The following is a 25,240-nucleotide window of genomic DNA, read 5'->3' as shown; positions in this document are numbered from 1 at the left end:
AAAGAGAATCGTCTACGCGCAACCGTAAAAATCAGCTGTGTTTGCTTAACGATTCTTATTAATGGATTAGGATCAATTGAATATATTGATCGAATATTAACGAATTCTCGTTAAACGATTATAAAAATGCTTTAAGATGACAAATTTGTGACATATTTGTTAGTTTTTAAAAACATTTCAAAATGAACACGATAATTTTTCCAACCTCGTCATTTTCACAACAAAAGTAAATGATTCTTTTTTCTTCTTTTTCTTTTGTAATTGTTATTTAGGTTAAGTACAGTTTGAGGGGAGACTATCGGATAAGTTGTGATAACTATAATTGGTTTAAAAACGCACATTCATTTTTCTTAAAAATAATATCACTAAGTTGACGATCACAGAAACATAACATTTTCTTCCTTCAATCGTTCTTTAATGTAACACTGATTTTCCTTTAACGCTCTCGTTTGGTTTTTACTATTATTGATGATTATTATTAAAACAATACTCGGTTTGGATTTGTTAGGAAAAACATGGATGTAGATAATACCGTTCAATGATACTTAACATTAAGTTTGAGAATGCCGTTTATACTAATTTTATTTATAACAGCATTCAAGAAGAAGATCACGGATAACGTCATATGCGACCCATGCCGTCGTTTATAAGCAAAATGATGGGTTAAAGTTAAGTTTCTCCGCATAAGTTAGAATGTTAATTAACGAAGTTAATTAAACATACAGCACCGTATCGCACATCGAATTTATTGAAATATAATTCTTTCGCTTCGACGCTTTTTACCTAACTTTGATTTATTATTTGTTTACACATTTTATTGTAACCGTGATAGAAAGTTTTGTAGCAACTTCGATGCATAATTAGCCTGTTTATGGTCTACATGGTTTCCTGCCTGTCTTTGTGTAAAGTGAGAAACATATAGTAAAAGAATTGAAATCTTTGTGCAGAAATATAGAATGTGTCACTTAAGAGAATTGATACTCGACGGGCTTGGCTTACTCGAAATAAAATGGAAAGTACAGTTGCGAACGTAAAAAATTGTCACTTTTTAACAACTAGTCGGGATTGAGATACGTCACTTACAGGTATCTCATTAACGGCAATTAATAATTCTAACCATACACTGAGTAAATAAAAAATGAGAAGAAACGCTTAATTCAACTACAAAAGAAATAGGGTAATATTATAGTTAAAAAAAAACTAATCGTTGTACTCATTGCATTTTAGCCTATACATTATATTTAGAAATTCTTTTTGTAACGAAGTGTCCAATCTTTAACCACCATCTCGAACGAGAATTCCAAGCTAGTCATTTTCCCCACCATCTAAAATGAAAAAATTTCCTTTTTACAAAGAATGAGGGATATCATCAATGAAAGTTTGATCCCGAGTGTCGCCTTGCTCTATATCTACTCATACCAATCTTTGAAAGTAAAATATTTGTTTAAGAAATAGCAGGAAATTTCTTTTAATACGTTTTTGTTGTCCTCTTAAATCTAAACTGTAATCTTGTTTGTATAAACTAGATCAAGTCCATGCATAAAGTTTAAATAGAGTAAAGGCTCTGAAAAAAAAGTTCAAGACACGAAACGTCTCAACCGAGACATAAGTGATAGTTTATAATTTTTTATTATTTATTTAAATGGCCAAAACTTTTTTAAATGTTAAGTGAACAAGTTTTTACTTCATTTTGAATTATACAACGTTAAATGTCCTAATGCAGGTTAGAACAAAACTTCATTAAAGTATCACTTAATATTCCAATATTTTTTTAATTAAAATATAATCTAACATTTCTCGCACCTTTAGATGTCGTAGAAAATGTATGAATTTTTAATTTTAACATTTGGTTGGTAGGTTGGTTCTAATGCCACTTGCCACACGGGCAAGCCTGCTTGGTGAAACCGAGCAGATTTAAGGCAGAGTGTTTCTTATTTTACAGTGGCGCCATCTACGGCCAAGAATTCGACTTCTGCCACACCATACGTCGCACCCGTTTATAGGACAGACCTTTTCATACATCCATTCATTCATCCATAGATCGTAATTTTGACCTGAATCAGAGAACGATCGATCTCCAATCCAGTACCCCCAAAGATATTGATTTGTTATCGGAACATGGAGGACTTTTGCGACTCGACAGATTTTACGTGCATCAGTCACTTTACTACACGAGGAGTCTTCGACCGGCGGGGTTCGAACCCACGAAATCTCGGACTTGGGCCCAGCGGCCTACCGACCAGACTATCTCGGCCTTTTTTTACATTTACTTTGTCTTTTATAGCTTCGTATGTAATTTTAATTCCGAAGAACTTTAAATATATTTGTTTTGCTTCTTTTCAAGTCACTTTCAGTAAGCTTTTGTTGAATGATCAAAGTAATATTTTATAAATTGTTTCAGTGTGTTTTTCTTATTAAAATATTTTCTCTATATTATGACTGTACAATAGCAATCCATTCCTACTAGTATTGAATTGAAAACTAAGTGTATACTTAGCATCAAAGAGTTAAAACAAAAACTTTAATTTCTTTAGAACTGTTGTGAATTCTGGTTCGAGGTAAAATGCAAATAAAGAAACACATATTTCCTAGTATTCTCAAATTGAACATTTATTTTCTGTTTTGAAACTAATTTTCATAATTACTATTGAAAAAATGAAAATATTATACTGTAAATACCATTCACTAAATATTTTTATTCGTCTTGAAATTAAATAATCCAAAATTCTCTTCCTCCGCTTTTGATTTGGAAGGATCCTTTTTGATGAATTCTATTGTCCGCCTGATGTACTTTCTGAAAAATCCATTGACCAATCAAAATGGCGGTTTCAATGACATCACAAATAGCCACTAAAGAGATCCCCAGCCAAAGTCCTAAATATCCTCCGATGTACGAAAATAGAGACACACTCTGTAATGATAAGAAATGCATTAGATACACATTGTTAAAAGCGCAAAGGTGATATTTTCTAAACCTAAATAGCGAGTCTTCAGCTCAAAAATTATTCTTCAGTTAACATCTGAAATGTACTGACAATTCCCAGGTTGAAATGTCATCATTATAAACACACTCTCTACAAAGCCGCCATAGGATGAAGCACTTTTTATTCGTATAAAAAAGTTTATCCTCTCGTGCGTCTGACTAAATAACTCACCAGTCGTTTAAAGCAGTGTTCCCCAACCTTTTTATCACCGCGGACCTGTCAACGTTCGATAATTTTACTGCGGCCCACTGGGGGGGGGCGTTGATTGTTTATATTTTAGATTATTTTGATTTATTAATTTTAATTTAATTGTATTTTAAACATGCCTTCAAAATGAAATACAGTTACACCAAAAAATAAATATAAAGTGATTTAACATTTTAACTTACTAGAACGTTAAATCAATGAGAACCCTGAGCTTTTTCTTTGCTTGAGACGGTTCCAGCTGGGGGTAATAGCAGACAATGATACATTACAAACATTAAAAAATTTATGCCACTACCTTCGGGGACCCCTTATATTTAAATAAATAAAATTTTAATGGAACACAGATATTTTCAATTTGTGGTACAAACCTAGGGATTTAAATTCAGTTTCAATGAAATGGGCGGCCCGGTACCATTTGATCCACGGACCGGTACCGGTCCGTGGACCAGGGGTTGGGGAACACTGGTTTAAAGCACTTTAGATTATTCCGAGGTTAAATAATTTTAAGAAAAGATTGTGGATTTAGCACATGTTTTGATTTGTGTAGGCAAGAGAAGTATCTAAAGCTCCTTTGAAATCAGTCTTTTCTTGATGCCATAGCAACAGACAGTCTACGGCAGCGTTTCTCAAACTTATGATTTTTAAGTACCCTTTCTAAATTTTTCGTACCGCTGTGTACCACTAATAAAAAAATGAATTTATTTTTTTTAAAAACATATTTATTTTTCTTTTTTGGTAATAAGTTTTGTTAATAAGTTTATTTGCATCAGTGAGAAGGATGATATTTTTTTTGCTGTGAAAGCAGCTGCTGCGATAAAAAAAATTGCACATAAGTTAAAAATCACAACGTTGACACCACTAATTATTGACTCTGCAAAAAATAGTCAATAGAAAAATACGTAATCGTAGATAGCTAGCTCATAACTGACTTTGTTTTCAAATGAAATTTTTTGAAATTTTTGCTGTTGCAAGATATTTCGCATAGGAACGCGCACCCCCGCTAAACTGTTTCCGTATCCCAGGGGTACGCGTACCACACTTTGGGAAACACTGGTCTACGGGATGAGTATGGACGGTACAAAACATAATCATAAACGTCATCATTTCTATCGGATTTCAGCTATTCACGGCACAGTTGCTTTTAACTATTCGGATTTTTAAAATTTGTCAGTGATTTTTAAGCTTGACACATTGATTTTCGTTTTAGCCATCACAATTGAACGAAATCACAGTTCACAGACAAAATTCGCTGTTGAACTTGCAAGCACGCCCCTTGGATAGCGCAATTTGTTTGTCACTAGGTCATTTTTTACGTAAATAGCACAACTGCGTCAAAATTTCATTCATTTGCTATTGCAAATTTAGCTATTTTTATTTCATGCACGTCAAAGCTGGATCAAAACTTTCATTTTAAATATCGACAAGTGAAGTGATTTAAAGAAACAATTGTAATACTATGCACACGTCATTTATGCTGCTGCTTTGATTATCTTAGTATATAGATACAAAATATTTCATGAATGATTACATGAAATAATTTTAAATCACCTGATATTTTTCAGAATATCTGTATTCGAGAACTTCCATTCTATTGAACGAAAAAATAATCAATGACCTGCATCTAGAAATCAAAATAATCAAAATTAAACAAGAAATTATTATAGATAAAAATAGTTAAAACTCTAGGTTACCTACTAACATTCATGGAATCGTAATTTTAAATTTTTGTTGTTATTGTTGTTGCTAATTGTTACAACGGATTTATTCATCTGGTCTGACTCCGTCAGACCAGATCAATAAATCCGTTGACATTTATGAAGTCCGAAACTAAAAGGGGAGAGGAATGAATGTCGCTCCAGTCCAGCCCTAAACAGTTCAAGATATGCTCAGGTGATGCCTGGTTTAGTTGGCATTTAGGGCAAAGAGGAAGGATCTTTTGATTAGCTGAAAATGTGAGACTTTTCAGGTGTCCACTGGCCAGTCAGGATAAGCAAGTGTTGGTCTGCCTGTCACCAGGAAAAGATAGAGAGTTCTGGTCTTTTTGCTTTATACCAGTAGTGAATAGGAGGAAGCAGCCACTTTTGTTTGTTCTGGGCCTTTTGCCTTGCGAAAAGTTCAAGGTACGTAAGCTCTGTGGTTACATACCCAGAAGTTGATTAAATTTTTAAAGGATGACAGTACAAAAAAAATATATTAACAAAAATAAGTTTTCAGAAGAAAGGAAAAGGAAAGAAAAATGATGTATCAAAATGGTCACTATGTGTTCGAAACATTTTTAAAAGATGTCTTTATATTTATATTCTATTCATCACGCAATATACTATACTCCGTTACGAGTTAAGAAAAGACCATTGCTGTATAATATTCAAGTCATCATCCGCGACTGCATATAGTTCTCTTTTATTTCGTTATCAAATAATACAAATAGGCTCTCAAAGTAATATAAAAGCCTTTAAAGTTTAACACGTTAGACAGAAATTTAATCCGTGATATCTTTTACGATATATATCATTGAATTATTAAAAAAGGCTATCGTTTCATAGTCTTACTGGAATCCTAGATTTGGAGACATATTTCGATAAATAAGGAGAACATTCGTTCTTGAAAAAAAAACATGAGGTTGCAAGAGCATTAAATTTGATTGGATAACTGAAAATGCTGGCACTCGTCTCGCTGAATGGCGCGTCTTGTACTGACATGTTCTTAACAAATCAAATGCTGAATAAAGAATTTTTACTTTTGTTTCGCTGTTTAAGAAAATCGACTGTAAGAAACAGATTTTATATTCTTTCATTAGTTTCCTTAAATTCGAACAGCAAGAATTTGTTACGATTTTTAGATATCATTTTTATTAACTGTTACTACTTATTAATTGATTATATAATTTTTTCCCCTCATTTCACACAATTTAAGAAGGCAAGAAAAAAGCGTCAAGAGTTCGTGCTGTGGCGTGACATCTATTTAGCGTGGCTCTCTTGACAGGGATAACGGTTGTTTTCTTAAATTTGCAACAGTTGCTGTAAAATTTGATTCTATTTCTCAAAAATTCTTCATTCCTTTAAAGGATACATGCGGTGCTCTGTAATGACAATATGTATTTTTCATTCTTTGTAAATGAAAATAAAAATTATTTGCACACTGGGGGCCACAAACTAACATTTCAACGAAAAAAAAAGCAATACGTAACCAAAATCTGACGAATCACTACTATTGAAGGGGGTATAAAAATCTCACTATTAGTCTAATTGTGGGAAGACATTTTCTGATGATCGCCGCCTATTTTTCTGGCAATGAAACTGGGTTTTTTATTTTCCGTTTTTCTTTTCTCTATAATAAATCGTCACAATTTTATAACATGTTTTTTTACGTATCTTAACTGCTAATATGCGATCTATATAATTTTTATTTCACTTTAGAAAATCATTTGCTTACATAAAGTTTTAAACAATATCTCTAAACATTGATCATCAAAATCAACTTTTTCAAATGAAATAAATTAAAATTTGTGGCATAAATATTTTAAAGATGAGTATGGAAATTAAAAAATAAGCCGGGCAAACAAAATGGATCCATTTTTTTAATTTGCATTTAATAAAATTTAAAAAAAAAATGTTTTACTCACTCGTCCTCTTTAGCAATTCCAAGCTGCATATAAAAGTAAACAATTAAAGGTCTTGTGATATAATATCAATACAGTGAAACTTGGACAAAGAAGGTTCGTAAATATGTTTCTACATTTATAATTTCTTTTTATGTAATATGTGTACTTTAAAATTTAATTTTTATTTGATTTTATACTTTTTTGGAATAACGAAATTTAATAAAATGTTCATTATTTGAACTTTTTAGCGAATAATCGTTTTAAATGTCTTCGCTGACCGATTGTTTTACTTTACTTCCCACACGTTTTGAAGTAACTTAAAAAAGTCGATGCAAAATGAAAACCACGTGTGGCCGATAATTTAACTTTTTGGATCATATTAAGTTTATAATAGATGTTATTCTGGATTAATTGTTAGAGGAGCATCACATGCAGGACAATAAAAGAAAAAAGTTATTTTTAAGAAAGAAAAACTGTTACACTTTCACAATTTATAAAAAACTATTTTGAATTCTGCATACATCCATAGCCTATCTACTCAATGGAACAGTATTGTTCAATACTATAAGATCAATGCAGTTCGCTGTTGCGGTTGTATAGGTCTGGAATGGTACACGCGACATACAGTAAACATATGATTTATTACACACGAGAAACGCTACATACAGCAGACACACAACTGGAACGTTTTAAAATTTTTAGGGGCAGAGAGAAAGCATATTACTTGCATATTATTAGATACAAGTCAATCAGCGACAGACTTGTCAGTTAAGCGATATCCGAAAAATGCGGACAAAATCATTTCATCTGCTTAACGGGCGAAGGGGGGGGGATCATCTGAAAATTACTTCGTAGTATTTAAGCCAATTGACAGAAAAAGAGTTCAATTTTGCTCATTACCTTCGATTTTGCAAAAGGATGTTCTTGGACGTCGACAGAAATATCTTCTCGACTGAAACACAAGAATCAAATGAATTGATTTGAAATTTCTCAAATAAAGAGCTTTTCAATATTAATTTTAAAAAAAGTTCCACTTACAAACAGGCTTGGTGACAAAAGTGGGCACATTCTTCGAATTCTTTCGCACGAATTTCTAAATGACATTAATCATTATTAGTAAACTTGAAATTTAGAATAATCAACACGCTATTCTATCTATATCCGAAAAGTATGGAAACTGATAAATAACTTCAGGAATACGATCAAAAATCTAAAAATTTAAGTGTGAAATATTTAAAAGATACAACCACACTCATCCTCTCCCAATCTTCGGCTTAGGGATAGGGTGGGGGATTCCTTACTTTTTATTGCTGATTTCAATTCTTTAGAAAAAGTGCTCTCATTTGACTTACATGTTTCTCTTTTTGGTTCACAGATAACACTGTAATAGCGGAAAGAGAAAGAGGTACAATTTTGTGAAGGGAGTTATCTCGAAAATAAATAGACGTGATGGATGTTTTCAATCTAATGGCACCAAAACTCGATTCCCACCCCCTGGGTATAACATTATATTCATTGTAATAAAATAAATCGCATCTTTAATTTCTAATCGCATTCCCTAGATTTATTGACAATTTCAATAATCTTTAGATACTTTCCTTGTATAGAATTTGCTTTTATTTTTAAGTTTCAATATTCGAATTTGGTGATTCTTTAAACGTTTCTGATGCAGTCTGTCCAGTTTGATTATTTCAAACCACTAGAAATGTTTTACTTCTGAATGTTATCAACCACAATGCTTCATAGATCTCAAGTATTCTCTGAGAATTCACGATTTACAGTCGTAGTTTCTAATTCGCTCTTTTTCTAAATTTTCAAATCAAAATTTGCTGTTCCAGATAGGATGAAGAGAACTTAATGAACAATCCCCAAAACTTCAGCAAACTGCATCATTTAAGTAAATTAATCTTTAGTAATTGAAAATTCAAAATTACATCACCGTTCTGTTCATGTCATAAAAATTTAGTGCGAGTTCTAAGACAGCAAAATTTCTAGACATGAATGACTTGCAACTGATATAGAATAATCTAAATGCGAGAACTTCATTAAAAACTTATTTTTTTCAAATATGATGGATGTTTTATTTCAATATTTTATAACATAATTACTTGGATTACAACCCAATGAAAGGAGATAAATAAAAAATTAAATAAAATATAAATAAAATCAGTAATACCTCTACACATTGGCGCCATATTTGGATATTTTACGAAGTATGAGCTCACACATCCGAAATATTCCAAAGATTTGTTAAGCCTACACTCTTCAGAGCACAACTTTGAAAATAAAAAATAATAATCAGAATGTTAAAAAAAATATTAGTATTTTCAAAATTGCTTAGTTTCTTACAAGCGAAAATTTCTGAATAGAATTCGATCCTTCTCGCTTCATTTTCTTTTCGTCTCTTGCATATATCAATCAAAAATATTGTTTGGTTATTGTCATGAAAATATAATTATTGAATTTATCCTTCACAAACTATTGCAATAAGTACAGGTTAGTGGATGCGTGAGATAGATAGCCTAAAAAAGTGAAAATTACTTTTTTAGGCTTTCTACGTATTAATTTTCCCTTTTTTAGAATTACTAAAAGAGTAAAAATTACTTCTTAACTAATTCTTAATCAAAAGATTCATAACATTGAATATACTTTTAAATTCCTCTTTTGCGATAAATTTAGAAAATTAGAAAAAGTTTTCTATATTTCATAAATTTTTATCATTATTTTTATAAGAATTATAAAGTTTCAGTTCATAATACACAGAAATGGAAAAGTCTAGTATTTTTCATTTCTGCCGGACACTTTTTAGCGAAACACTTTAATGTGGAGTCCACATAACTTTAGGATAATATAGCATTTATTGTCCAATTAATGTAATTGGATTTAAGTAGTTTACAATAAGTAAAGGGTAGTGAAAGCTTAATGTATATAGCCTAATTAATCGTTTATTGCAATAAGCCTAAATATTTAATTCATTCTAAGTATCAAAAAAGTTTTTCACCCGACTACTAGTGAAGCATATATAATAAATACAATAATTTGCTTAAAAAACAATCGTAAAAATATATAAAATATTATTAGATTGAACATAGAATGAACAATTAGAATGAGTATTGTTATATTATCAAACTTTATAAAAGTTTTGGACAGATTAAAAGGCAAAAAAGTTACTCTTTTGGTGAGAGGCGCTTTTCCAGATCGCTGTAACCACACTTTGGAATAGTTGAAGCAATCACTTGTATAGGGAGCTGGTTTTAAGTAGCTAACTTGCTGAAATTGTGTACAATCACATTAAATGTTGTGGGAAAATGCCGCATAAACAAGACATAAAGAATAAAAAAAAGGAAGTTTACAACCATCTGAATATAAATTCTTTTCGGTATTTAAAAAAATTCTAAAGATAATATACTGATAACATTAGAGACCAAACTTTTGTTGCATTTATTAGGGTGACAATTATTGAACTGAAATCATCATAACTTCTGAAAGGTTTACGTGATAAAGTTCAAACTTCGTGGTTGGTCGCAAGGCGTGATGGGAATCAGTATGCGCAAGCGTGTGCTACTTGTCAGCCATTTGCGAGTGAAAATGTCAAGGTAAATGGCTGAGAATCTGGGTTCTGCGATCGAGAAATCTCTCCACCCTAAACGGGTGACTGTGTGGTGTGCAATGTCCAGTCACGGAGTAATCGGTGCGATATTCTCTGACAGTACGGTGGCTACTGAACGATTCGCGAAAGTTTTGGAAAATGATTTCATCCCCTTTATCCAAAGTGAACCTGATTTCAACAAGATTCAGTTCATGCAAAATGGAGCTCGACCTCATCGGACAAAGGAGTGCTTGATGTTCTGAAGGAGCACTTTGGGGACTGCATTCTGGCTCTACGGCACACAGAGGCATCTGGACTCACTTGTTCAACACATTCTCCGGATCTAAACACATGTGACTCCTTTTTGTGGGGCTACATTAAGGACAATGTGTACATAAATAACCTCAAAAAAGTTTCTGAGCTTATAATTGCCTTTCAGGAGGTCATCGACAGCAACAATGTTCCGACACTTCAGTCAGAATTTCGATATTCGTCTGCGCCACAATGATGATGGCAGGCATATCGAGCATGTCATAACCTGAATTCGACTGTCTCTAGTGTCAGCCTCGATGGCTCAGGGAAAAGATAGTTCGCTTTCTAGTGAGGTAAACCGGGTTCGAATCCCGGCGATAGCTGGTCGATACAAATTCCATGGATTTGTCATAGATGGATCATGGATTAGAGTCCCCTTGCTGTCAGGCTAACAGTGGGAGGTTCTCGGGGTCTTCCTCTACATATAACGCAAATGCGAGTTGATTCCCTCAAAGAGTTCTCCACGAAGGCAAATTTCTCTCAATACTTGATCCAGGAGCTCTCTTGTCATCTAGATTGGGTTCAAAATGACAAGGCTACGTAGTTGATCCTTAGTAGTCGTAAAACCAAAAATTGTGTCGGCTGCTCAGCGACGGTTATAAAATATAAATATCTAGTATGAATAAAGTTTGTGCACTCAGTAGTTTTTAAATAATTTACGTTTTATTTCATAAACAGTGGAATCCCGATTTCGCGTTTTCTGTCGAACAAGTGTTTAAAAAGGGAAAGAAGCGGGAGAACGTAAAATCGGGGTAAAAAGAAATGTAAGTATATTTTTCCAAAAATTGAGACCTGTTAGATGATTTACTAGAAAAAAAATTTTTTAATCTCTACGAGTTTTTAATTTTTAGATACAATTTTAACAATATCCCTCTCTGTACTTACAGTTGCTTGCAAATTTGCTTTGTCGCTTACATTCGTAAATATTTAAGAGTTATTATGCTTTCGAACTCTTGATCAGATGCGGGAATATCCTGCGATATTTTTTTCTCGTCTTCATCCCTATCATTGGAGCAGGCATTAAATTAGATACTGAAGGAATTTTTTTATATTTTATAATCGTCGTTGAACAGCCGACCCAAATCTTTTGGTTTTACCACTACTAAAGTTCAACTCAGTAGCCATTCTCTTTGAACCCAATCCAGAAAACAAGGGAACTCCTGGATCAAGTATTGGAGAAATTTGCCTTCGTGGAGGACTTTTTGACGGAGCAAACCCACATTTGCGTTACATGGAGAGGAAAACCACGAAATCTTTCCATGGCTAGTCTGATGGCAAGGGGACTCTAATCCATGATCCGCCTACTACTGAGGATATTTTTACGTTAGCATAGTGGTCGGTGTTAACCGGATGCGAAATTCGTATCGACCAGCCATGCTGGGATTCGAACCCGGTTCACCTCATTGGAAGGCGAAAGCTCTATCCCTTGAGCTATCACGGCTCATATTGATGCATTGAAAATTATTGGGAAGTGTTTTGCAGTCGATATACGCATCATCCACTTTGGCAGATCTTCAGCCATGCAATTTTATTCCAAAATGCCAATTGTTCCCGTCGGATATTGAGAAGCAATTTACGTCGAGAAACTTAATAAACCTACTTGTAATTCACTTCAGTCGACAATGTCCAACACTGTCGAAATAAAATCCAGAGCTTCCAGAACATTTACTTTTGCTTTAGAAATATTTTGCGGGTTACAGGAATCAAGAAAAAGAAATAATTACCTAACCAGTAGTTCAGTTCTTCAAATGATTGGATAATTTCAAGATTCAATGATTGAAGTTTGCTGGAAAAATAACTCAACTTTTAAATTTTACAGTTTAAGCTGCCATACTTCATATAACTACCCTTTCCGTGCTTTCACTTCTGATTTTGACTCAAAGAGGAAATCGACCTCTCACGGAAATTCTGGTTCGAAATATATTATTAAATGGGATAAAAACTATGTCTTATAGAGAGAAACCGGTTACCTATTTGAAATCAGAGAATCAGAAGTATCTGAGATCCATTCAAAGAATCTCATGCAACAAGAAACAAAAAAAATTCTTTTAATGTAATTAATTATTAAAAATCCTTTTTCTTCAAAAATGTAACAATAACTTGTACTTTTTAACAAATATTAAATGGTTTGAAAAATATGAAATTAAGAATAATATGTTTTTGTTATCAGTTTTCAAGATAAAGTTTTAAAACACGCTACTGTAAACTAAAAAATTTATACTTCACAACGGAAACCCCATTGCCACGTCATCAACAACATTTATCTCTAAAAAAATTTTCATTTTTTCTAAATTTTGAATCTTGCTATCGTTTTTTTACAGTCTCTTCAGCTATTAAGAAAGATAAAAAAAATAATTTTAAGATAAAAATAATTCTCTTTTCCCTGTTAAGCCTAGTGTCACATTGCAGATGAATTTCTGTTCGTAAATGTTTCCTTCGTAAATGAAAAGTGCTTAACAATTAATTTACACAAATTAAGTTTTTTACATAACTGGAAAAATTTTCAAATATTTTTTTTTACACTTTTGCTTAGAATTAGAATTTTGAATACTTTTACTTTTTATCTTGTATAAGAATTTGCGTTTAAGTTAAGAAAGGAATATAAGTTCGATTAACCAATAGGAAAGTAGAAATAAAGAATATTTAATAAAATGAGATGAATTTTAAAGAAATGTGTCAATAAAAGTCATGCGTTCAGATAGTTTACAATTAGTTCAGCTTAGTGTAATTAATGGTTTATAGCAATAAGTCTAAGCAAGTTCAGTCTGATGGAGTATTTCTTCTAAATTATCTTAAAGTCGTATAGAATGATTGCAATATATCTATAAAATATCAGGTAGACTTTTCCAATCAGCCAACACCATTAGAATTTCAGCCTGAAATTACGGTAAAATAACCGTTTGCTGTCTATCCGTCCGATTAACCATAAAGTTCTATAGACTACATGATTGGAGGGTATCTGATGCAGTTACTGCTTCAGACCACCAACTAATTACTTTTTCTATTAAAGGCCTCTCTGGACTGAAGGTCATAAGGAGGAACCTCAGAACAGCTTATTGGAGTTCCTTTATAAAGCTCTGGGGAGAAAGATGGGGGATCTCTCCGGTAAGTACACTAATGTTAATGATATGGAGTGGACTGTTGACCAAGTGCAGCAGACCATACTCGATTCATTTCATATTTCATGTAATGCTACGTCCACTAGATCCCCAAGGCGAGTTCCTTGGAGGTTTTCTAAGCTTAGTGAATTACGTAAGAAATGTAGGAAGCTATTTAACAGAGCAGGAGATGCAGTCCTACCGAAACGCTCTAACTACCTATAACAAGGCTATCAGAGCAGTGAAATGTCGCTCTTGGCAGATTTTCTGAGATGGTATTAATACCACTTCTGCCACCGTAAGGATTGCAAAATTTCTTACAAAAGACTGCAATTGCAACTTAAATGCTATTCGACTTACAAGCGGAAAATACAGTGAATCAGGGGCAGAGGCTCTTGTAGAATTACTCAAAGCTCACTTCCCTGAATCTCATCCTGTAAAGAATGAACATCTTTACGATAATCCTACAACTACTTGTATTGAGTATGATTGGGATGCCGCCAAGATGGTGGTCTCCTATGAAAAAGTCGTATTTGCTATCAAATCCTTTAAGCCCTACAGGTCACCAGGTATGGATGACATCATCACAATAATGCTTATTCAGGGGGTGAGCATACTAGCCCCTATTCTATGTAGGATATGTTGCTGTTGCTAATCTTGGAATCGTCTAGATCCGAACACCTCCAAAAAGTCCATAAAAATATTGGAGTACCGCAAGACCTCATCTTTACCGAGCCCCAAACAAGTTAGAATATGCGCAGGGGAGGCCATGTCTGTCGAGCACCATTGACATTCAGGATAAGTTTTTTGGCCCCGGTTGAGAGTAAGGGATCTAGTGTGGCCACTCAAGAAGCGTGAAAAGGCAGTTTGATGGGCTCTCGGTATAAGATTGAAAGATTCTACCAGTTTTTTTTGCAAAATACCATGAGTGGTTGGGAGGTGTTCTTATGGTCTTGTTTAATTTCATTTTTGCCAGGGAAGAAATTTCACTAAAGGTAAGTGTAGGATATTCCGATCCTGTATAGCATTTGGGTATATACCTCATTCTTTTAGGAATACCAGGGTAATTTTCATTCCAAAACCAGGTAAGGAAAACTACTCTCAGGCTTAATTATTCGGACCAATTAGCCTTACTCCCTGTCTGTTGAAGGCTATTGAAAAGCTTATGCTCTATATGAGCTCTCCTACATGCTTGAGAAAACTATCTCAGATAAGGAGGTTGCCCTTGCGGTTTTTATTGACATTGAAGGTGCGTTTGATAAAGTCCCTGTTGAGACTATCATCAAAGCACTTGAAAACAGAAGCATAAATTCGGTAATCACCAGGTGGATAGCCAATTTTCTATCCTCCCGGTATTTTGTTCCTCCTTACTGAGTACAAGCATGAGAGTGCATGCTATCTCAGGATGCCCTCTGGAAAGGGTTTTGTCCTCTATCCTAGGGTGTATGGTTATATACTCTTTGTTAGTTCGGTTAACTGAACCTGACATTCCATGTATTGGGTATGCTGATGACGGTGTTATTGTTGTCAGAGACAAGCATGGCGAAACAGTCTCTGATATTAAGAATAGTGCACGTCTGGAAGTAACAAGATGGTGCTCTGATTCTGGCTTATCTGTTAACCCTTCCAAGATAAGTCTTGTAGCCTTCACTAGAAAAAGGCGTTTTGTTCTAGATAATGTGTAATACCTAGAATATAGATTGGAACTCACTGAGAATGTCAAGTTTCTCATGGTTTATTATGACTCCAAACTTAACTGGGATTATCATCTAAAATGCTGCATCAGCAGGGTCAGGAAGATTTTCTGGTTTAGCAGAAATGCTATAGTAGAACCTGGGGATTGTCCCCCAAAATAGTTTTCTGGATATACTCAATGATTATTAGTCCTATTAACACATATGGCGCAATTGTCTGGTGATCTAGGACTAGGTTGAGCTCCGACAGACTTAATCTCAGCTTTTATTATGCCTAGTGATTATATGTCCCTAAGATATGCATTTTACAAGCCTTTCATGATCCATTTTCCTACTAGAGATGAATGGTTTAATTTCTCCTCTGTAGCTTAAAAGCAAATGTCCAATATGGTACACTGATGGTTCAAGGCTTGGTCTCAAATCAGGAGCAGAATTTATTGCTCCAATTATGGTACCAAACTTCACTTTCCCATAGGTAGCTATGCCCCTGTTTTTCAGGCTGAGGTCAATGCCATTATCTTGTGCTGCAAGATATGCTTAGACTAGTATATCAAAATATGACAATCCGCATCTGTTCCGACAGTCATGCTACCCTCCTATCACTGCCAAAGTGTAAATTCACCTCATTGCTAGTGTGGGAATGCTTCTCGGTCCTTTGTGGCATTTCTTCTCATAACAGGGTAATACCTACATTGGGTACCTGGGCATATGGGTATTCTTGGAATTGAGTTAACTGATGAAGCAGCACGAGCTGGCTCTAGCGCTATTTTCTGGGGCCCTGAACCCGCCTTGGGAATTTCTCCCACCTTTTTCAGGGCATCTCTATTCAAGCTCTATGGCAAAATTTCCCATGAGCAATGGCACGATACAGACGGTCAGAGACAAACTAAAGAGCTGAATCGTGACTGTCCCAGTGTACGTCAAAAAGAGCTTCTGAAGCTAAACAGAAACAGCTTGAGGAAGATCATTGTTCTTCTCACTGGACACTGTATCCTCAGGAGACACCTATATGTAATAGGTATTGAAACTAATCCTATTTGCAGAGGTTGTCACCTTGAAGAAGAGACATCACGACATATACTTCGTGATTGTGAGGTCTATTCTGCTCAAAGATTTGAGCATTTAGGGCAACATTGTATTAAGGCCTGGGAGCTGCATGATGTTCCTTCAAGGTGTTTGTTGAATTTTATTTCAGCTATAGGGCTTTCTTACTAATCATGATTTAGGGTTTGGGTACAATAGACCTCTGGTGGATGGGCTTTGCCCTTGGAGCTGCCAAACCTCAAAGTCTAACCATAAAGTTTATGGTTAGGAACATTTTATTATTTTCACAGTTTTGAAACCGTTTACAACTGGTACGGTTAAGAAACCATGAATACAAAACTATGCAGTTTTGTAACTATTTAAAACTAGCATAGTTTCTAACTCATGAAAATATAATTTGAATAGACAGGGAAGTCTGTGGGCGCTGCGCCATTTATGCGTGAATGATAGTTCCGTATTCTAATATGGGGTTACCGATTAAAGAATGATGGACCCTGGAAACTCTTCATGCATTGAAGGAAGGGAAGAAATATTGTAGTAATGGCATTCAAACCTCCTGCTTAGCCGGCCATGAGAATGACAGAATGAATTTCATGTTTTTCTGAAATTCTGTAAGAAACCGAGTGGTTTCATTAGGTGGTCCTAATTGGTGCGATAAAATTCTAATTGTTTAATCGTATTAGGTGAAAGCAGTTACTACACGGTTTTCCTCACAGTTATCAATTTGAATATCATCTTATTTCTAGTTATTTAACTGTTTTGTTTGAATACGGTAAAATAACAATTAAATAAATTGTTATTTAACCATTTTTTCCGAGAAATGTTTAACAGAGTAGTGACTTTTGTCTAAATGTTTTTTTTTCGTGACTAATAAAAATGACGGCCGTCTTCTTAATAACGTTATATACAAAAAGGGAATACTTTCAGAAAACATCATGTACTTCAATTGCCGACAGAGAAACCCTTGAGTACTTCATATTATGGCTAGTGGGGGAGCTTGTGATTTGTAGTTGATGAATTTACTGGGCAGCGTAGTTATTTACTAGGTAAAAAGTTCCAATTATCAGATTCTCTGTGACCTTTTCCCGGAACTTTAGGGTTCCGCGAAACACGTTTTAGAAGCTGATGATTTATATCCTCAAAATAAATTATTAATGTATTATGTAAATTATTAATGTAAATGCAGATAAAGTTCTTTTCCTAATACGTTATAAGTTTATACAGTTCTGAAAGTATTTTATGTATCGAGCAAAAAAAGATAAAATATTTGTAAATAATGTCCGAACAAACCAAAAAGACAAAAGAAAAAATTGAGATTTGTTTTTGTTTTTAAAAATAAATTAAATTCCACTTACTTTGGAGGGATATACATAATAATTGGAACATGGTTTTATGGTGAAGCCGTTCATAAATGGATTGACAAGGCTGTATGGATTGTGAAGGGCTAACTGCAGTGCAAATGGAGTTCCAGTGTAAAATTGATTTGTTTGAGCTTTGTCCGATTTTACAATAACCATAATTACTGAAAAAAGAATAAATGCAACACTGCAATTGTATATTAAATACATACAGGGTGTCCAAAAAGTCTCGATTAGCAACGCATAAAATTAAATATTCATTGTTTTTTTTAGAAAAGCATTCTATGATTCAAAGACGAACTCTCCCATTCGGGGTCAAGATTGAGAGTAAGGGTCAATTTTGGTGAGATTAAATAGATTTTTTTCAAAAATATACCTAATTTTCATTTTGCATGTTTATTTTTATTTTTTCGACGTGACTTGTATTTTTCGAGATATCTCCATTTTGAACAATTTGAACCCCATTTTCGTATTCCGATTACAGTAATCTGTAGTTATCTGCAAATCTAAATGCAGAAAATTTAAATTGGTGTACATTTTGTAAAGAATCCAGAACTTAAATTAAAAACGGAGGCTCCTATCTAATATTTCGAAGTTTTTCCAACCCAAGCATTATATGCATTACAGATCCATGGAGTCATACTATGAAATGAATCTTTTAAAGATAGGATATTTTATCGGATATCGAATAGTCTGTTTTCAGACTCTTAATCGTATTTCGTGAGATCATTCCTATACTTTACGAGCCTGTAGGGCAATGACACACAAAGTGGTCTAAGTTAAGCGTAGCTGATTTAGACCACACTCTAATTGTAGCCAAAAGACGAATTAATTCAGAAATGCATTAAATGCATTAAACAGTTCAAAAAAAATTTTGGAAAAATATTTGCTAGCGTAAGTTTGTTTTAAAAAAAAACTTTCACACATTACAGCAAAAATTCAAAAACTGCGTACTGAACATAATGTATCTATGTTGGAAGAAAATTTATCGTTAGTTAAAAAATTCATTCTATGAACTTCATTCTCTCAAAAAGGGACAATTAGGCCTTTGTCCACAAATAATTGCCTGATACCCTCAAGCGACGTCATGAATGTGTAAATCATGGCATTTGTTTATGCCACGATTTGCATTATTATTTTTATTATTTATTCGTCATTATTTTTCAGCAACCAATCAGGTTCGATACACAAGCATAACGTCGCTTACATGCATAAAATTAATCTACTCCGAAAGATAGAGTCAGGGTGATAATAAACCAAGTCTAGTAGCTGTAACGTTAACACGTTGTTCATAGCCACCTTGATTAGACTTAAACATGTGGTTTCAGCGATATTCTTTCCGAGTTGCAAGTACCCGATTGTCTGATATCTATAGTCTAAACAAGTATCTTATATGCAACGTAATAAAAAAATGAGTTCAAAGAACCTCAGCTTCGGGGCATATTACATTAAAATTCAAATAAGCTGCAAATTTCCAATACAAACATTGTTTAGTTATATCATATATATAAGCATAAACATTGTTGCAGACTTTTCAAGTGCATAAAGCTTATTCTTTAATAAAAACCACCGCATTAAAATTCAAAATGTGCATGACTTAAACAGTTTGGTCAACAGCTAGCTGATTGTCGCACATGCAACTTTATACGATTCCTTCGATCAACCAATGTTGCAAGACTACCTACTCGTCTATTATAAAGATTCTGAATTTAAAAGTACCAGTTTTAAATTTTATAATGATTGGATAGAATTAAACAGCCCGGAGTTGTTTATTTAATGCCTATTTATTTAATGTTTATTTTCTAACTTTGAATGAATTTGCTTTTCAATTTCAGCTGAATGAGTGCTCTAATTTAAAAAAAATATCGATTAATCACTATTCTTAAAACAATGTAATATTTCAAACAACTATGGGGCTTTAGTTAAATTAAAAAGTTGCAGCTAAAAATATCATAAAAAATACTATTAACAGCAAAGCTTACGTGACTTCGCCTTAATGAACTTAGATCCATCAATCTTTCCCCATAAGCTGTTAAATGTGTAGCAGTTATTAGGTAAGCCTTTGGTATCGAACACATTGACTATGTCTGGACCACTAAAGAGAAGAATTGGAAATTTGCAATGCACAAGAGTTTAACTATCACAAGAAATAAGAACTTATTACAATATTTATTTTTACATTAAAACAATTTAATGAAATTTTTGTAAGTTAAGCCTTTAACTATTATAATTTTGAAAGCATTTTTTTTAATTTGAAACTAATTTTAAAACTATACATTTCATAGAACCCTTATTAAAATAAAATATACTAGCTATTATGTTCAAAGTTTGCTAGTAGATTTACTACTGCCTTATTCAGTAAATAGCTTATTAAATGAGGAGATGTATTTCAAGTTTATCTTCTTTGAAATCATACAGCAGCAGCATTTCTCTTTTTCAGTCTTCTGAAAGCTAAATTTTAAATATATCCTGGTAGGAAAAGGTTTAGTATAATTAGTAATATACTGAAAGATAAAAGTTCATATTTTTAGTATAAAATACATTCTCTAGTAGTGTGTAATTCTAGAGTCGTACAGAAATTATTGAGCCAACAGCTCTTTTTCTTTAATCGTCATTGAAAGGTCGACCCAGTTTTGGGTTTACGACTACTAATGTTCAACTCCGTAGCCTTGTAATTTTTAACCAATCCAGAAGACTAGGAAACTCCTTGATCAGTACCCCCAGAGTTTTGATTTGTTAGGGGAATATGGAGGACTTCGCGACTCGACAGATTTAACGTGCATCTGTCACCATCTGCTTACTACACGGAGAGTCTTCGGCCGGTGGGGCTTGAACCCATGGGCCCAGTGCCTTACTAACCAGGCTATCCCGCCCTCCCCTAAAGCTCTTGAAATGAATCGATACACATTGCGATAGGGATGATGTTCAGAATGTTTGAGGACGATAGAAGACAGCTACCTTTCTTTTTGCCACTGTCGAGATGAGGCAAATGCTTTTAATTTGAGAGAGTGAACATTTAGGATAGAAGATGGTCAGTATTGGACAAATGAAAGGAGGGGATGCAGGGTAGTAATAGTCCATACAATCATCAGAAAGTCGATGTGCTGTAACGAAGCAACCTCAGTCCGTCCCTTAATGTCAACGGAGTGGGCCAAAGGAGTCAGTATGGAGGCAACATCGCTTATAACAAATGTTTTGGCTACCATGTCAGGTTTGACAATTGTTCGACAAGATGAAAGACGTAGTCAAGGGCCAACACATTCAATCCTCTGAGAAATTACATGTCTTTGGTGGTGGAGTGCTCAGGATGGTTTATGGTCCACCAAATGTCAAAATTGCATTGACGTTGATTATATCTAACTTATGTAATATCTGTTTTTGGTTGATAAAATATATTCCCTCCTGTGGAGCTCTGTGACTCAGAGATTTTAGAGCGACTTTTCGGACGATCTAGTTCTTAGTTTCCACGTGACCTCAATGCTGTTTATTTAATAATAATTCTCTTGTCAATGTTTTAAATAATTCTTTTAGAAAAACGAACATCAAAAAAAGTTAAAATCTTAAAGAATAATTAAATTAAATTCACCATTTTGAGAAACTTAAGAAGCATTGCAATGTATATTTCAAATGAATTTTTATCTTGATGAAGAAGTTTACAGTAAATAATACAATCGGCGCAGCGATGAAAAATATTTTGTATTAAGCTTTGTTTCTAAACACTTGAATTCAAGACAAAAATCCAGTAAGAAGAAAAATCTCTGCTCTTCTCGTCCTATTAAAACCGATTCAACTTCTTTTTTCGAACGGCAATGTCAGAACAGTTAGGAACCCAATCCAAGAACTCCAACTCACCCATTTATTGTTTTATAATCTAAATCATGTTAGAAATGAAGCCATTTTGAACCTGCTTGATAAATAGGCTCAATCAATCAAGTTAATGGAAATGAATAAATTTAATATTTCAATTCAATCAAAAGTTCACAAAATTATTTGGGGAATTTATGGAAAGTATAGTGACTAAAAAATCGAGCAATTACCCAATGAATATTTACCTGCAATTTGTTAATCTGGGAAAATCATATACTATGCAATATGTAACCAGATCTTCAGCCTTCATTCCCATCTCCCTGTATTCATGTCGTGACAGAGGAGGTAGCTCGTGTGGTGCAACTGCTGGAATCTATTTATATAGTAGTTAGTAATCACGAAAATAATTAAAATGAATAATAAAATAATGTTGTCATGCACGGGGATGCAGCAAAGGGGGGATACGGAGGGCGTAGCCAATCCCTTTAAGTTACGAATTCTAAGGAAGTTTCACCTTGTAATTTTAAAATAGTGTAACTAAGTTTTTTATTCACGTTCATATAAATTTTTAACAAAATATTAGAAGTTTTTTTATATTCCGAAATGAAGGTGTAAATAAATGGAAGATCAAGCGGAAGAACTGTTTGTTCATTTTTCAAGACGTACTTACAATGAATAAAGAATGACTATTCATCCGTTGTAAAAAAAATTTATATATGTCTCAAAGTCTACATTTTACAAGTTCGCGCTTCACTTGACGTCTAAAATAGCAAAAAAGAATAAAGTAGAAAGTAATTAGAGAGAGTGAAAGAGATGCTAACATTTCGATAAAATTCTTAACACTTAGATCGAAATTTCTAACAATAACCATTTCCAATTGGAACTGTTTCGAAACTATAACGATAGAAGGTTATCGTTTTATATCATTAACGAGTAAAATAACTTATTAATTTCTTCTTACTTAGTCCCACAGTCAGTTATTCTAAGTTCAATTTTTTTTTTCCAAGTAGAGATGATTATTTTTTAAATTCATGTATTCCCACATTTCGTCACAATGTTCACAAAATACTCTTACATAAAGTTATAATAATTACGTAATAATAATAACAAAATCATTTTTCTTTATTTTTGAAAAATATCGACGAACTTTTTTTTGGAAAAAAAAGCAACGTTGTTATAACGAAAAGCAACCGCGGAACTTGACGATTGTAGTGAGAAAAGGAACAGCCCCTCTGGTACATTTAAAAATTAAATTATCATAGCACTGTTTGTCGAGTAAACCATATAGGATAAAAATTGAATTATTCTAAAATATCTGATTTGGAAGAAAAAAAAGATATTTTAAATTGAAGGTCTTGGAACAATAGGTCACATTTTACAATTGTTTAGAGCAGCTTTGTTGGTGAGAAATATGAGATATGCCTGTGTATCTTGTTGCTTATCTAGTGAGAATTCTAGAAACCACTATAAATTTAAATGCTAAGGATAATTTTGTTAAAAGAGTCACTGTTGTATAAAGTGTTTCTTATCCTTATATGTAACCTTCAATCAATATTTTATTCTGTTTTTAAAGATGCCTAGTTCTAACACCTACTACTGTATTAGTTGCCTTCAGACCTGCCAAATTCTACAGCTTTTAATTTGAGATTTTTCCCAAATATTTCAAGTGGTCGCAGAGTTTCTGTTTTAACATTAAATTTTTTAAAAAAATGGCTACCGCATAATTTAAAGATATACTTAAAATGTTGGAAACGTAAATAGTATTGTCTTTAGCTGATGGTGAAATTTTGACACTTAATTATTATTTAAATATCACCTGAAATAATGTGTAGAGGTAGAACTTCTGGGTTAGCAGCTCTACCTTTTCACATAACTTCAAAGTATGATTTTTTAGGTGATTTTAAAGCTTTATTCTTTAATACTATTTTATTTGTTAAATAAACGCGATTTAATTTGCTTTGACCATCATTACACATTAATGCAGAGCTACCAACCTGTAACCACTAATTCCTCAACGCACTTAAAAACATTACAATGAGCGAATCAGGTCTTTTTATGCATCTTTGAATTATTTAAATATCACGGTGATCTAAGTCATTCTTAATCAAATATGATAATACAGGTTTTGATAAGATATAAAAATCACAGACTTTTAGTCGGGTGAATATATCATAAAGCAAGTAAAATGGCTGACGTACATAACGCTTACAACCACTCTCCCAAGGAATCGATCTTTTTTACACTGTTAAAAATTTATTTGAAAAAATGGTTAAATAACAATTTATTTAATTATTTTACCCTATTCAACCAAAAAAGTCAAATAATCATAAAAAGGAATTGTTCATTCAAACTATTAACTGTGAGAAAAACCGTTTATAAAATGTTTTCATATAACAGGGTTAAACAATCAGAATTTTATTCGCACCAACTGGGGCCACACTATGAAGCCAATTAGTTCTTTGTAGTTGGGTACTTATTGTAGCCGAGAGGGCGAATCTATGAATATCATGAGCGACTATGTGGACCCTGAGTTGACACAAGTTTCATTATTTCCAGTATCCAGCTCTCCCTAATGTGTGACCCTGGATTATTAGAAAGGCAAACTCTCATTAACGCATAGATGGCAGCACCACAGGGTTTCTAATACAAAAAAATCCAGAATTTTCTAATTTTCACAATAGATGGTAAATTCAGAAAAACTAATTAAGCCATAGTCCATTCGTTATTTTGCAAAACACATCATTAACTTCATTAACTAAGGAAAATCCCAGATTAGCCTAACTTCTATGTTTAGTTAAATTTAATTCTTACGTTTTTTATCCATCTAGCTGTTAACGGTTTCAAAACTGTAAAAGTAAGAAACGTTCCTAACTGTGAACTTTGCTGTTCATTGGATTTACAGACTGCTGCCGGTTATTTTACCGTAATTTTAGAATAAAAAATCTACCAGAGTATAGCAATTAGGAAAATAATGATTGTTTATGTAAACTATTTATGCGTAATTTAGTTTTATTTGTGAAACTCTTTTTTAGTCTCTTAAAATCATTAATAACTGAATCTCTGACTTCTTTATTACAGTTAAGACCTTGAATAGTCTGCAGCAATTAGAAAAAGATTGTGTCTCACTGATTCATTCCCGGGATCAAAGTTTTGATCGCAAAATATAGGATACTTCTCACAGAAAGCAGTCAAATTCTTGCGAGGATGACAGAGTTCAGGAAATCTGTCACAAAACAAGTTGGATTTAATTCTGAAAAGGAAAAAGTGAAATAATTCAATGGTTGAACACACAACAAGTGAAACATGTTTTGCATTAAACATATAGTATTGGATTTAGAATTAAATTTTTATCAACAGAGGCATGATCAAAAAATATCATGATGTTGAATATTAAACATGTATCACTTGAAATAAGTTGACATTAAAACTTATATCACGAAATAAAGTACTAAATAGACACAGTATCTTTGTATGAAATTTCAAAACAATTAATATAATCCCTTCTTTAAAAGAACAGCTGTCTGCAAAGCACATTAAATGTGTATT

General features: G+C 33.3%; 1 protein-coding gene and 1 long non-coding RNA gene across 2 annotated transcripts; one reads left to right on the top strand and one right to left on the bottom strand.

Moving 5' to 3' along the window:
* Positions 1-118: 118 nt before the first annotated feature.
* LOC139425414 (uncharacterized) lies at positions 119-24,906 on the top strand. Its single transcript, XR_011636671.1, has 3 exons — positions 119-226; positions 13,704-13,798; positions 24,773-24,906. It is a non-coding gene; the product is annotated as an uncharacterized lncRNA (long non-coding RNA).
* On the bottom strand, positions 2,585-10,443 carry LOC107450005 (FMRFamide-activated amiloride-sensitive sodium channel). Its single transcript, XM_016065710.4, has 7 exons — positions 9,964-10,443; positions 8,969-9,068; positions 7,831-7,885; positions 7,693-7,744; positions 6,814-6,836; positions 4,740-4,812; positions 2,585-2,911 (listed from the first exon to the last, which is right to left on the bottom strand). Exons 2-7 carry the CDS (start codon positions 8,985-8,987, stop codon positions 2,711-2,713), a joined length of 423 nt encoding a protein of 140 aa, XP_015921196.1. The 5' UTR covers positions 8,988-9,068; positions 9,964-10,443; the 3' UTR covers positions 2,585-2,710.
* Positions 24,907-25,240: the final 334 nt, after the last annotated feature.

This window comes from Parasteatoda tepidariorum, chromosome 4 (genome assembly GCF_043381705.1).
Source record: "Parasteatoda tepidariorum isolate YZ-2023 chromosome 4, CAS_Ptep_4.0, whole genome shotgun sequence".
Taxonomy (NCBI): domain Eukaryota; kingdom Metazoa; phylum Arthropoda; class Arachnida; order Araneae; family Theridiidae; genus Parasteatoda; species Parasteatoda tepidariorum.
This window is presented reverse-complemented; position numbering and strand designations above follow the sequence as displayed.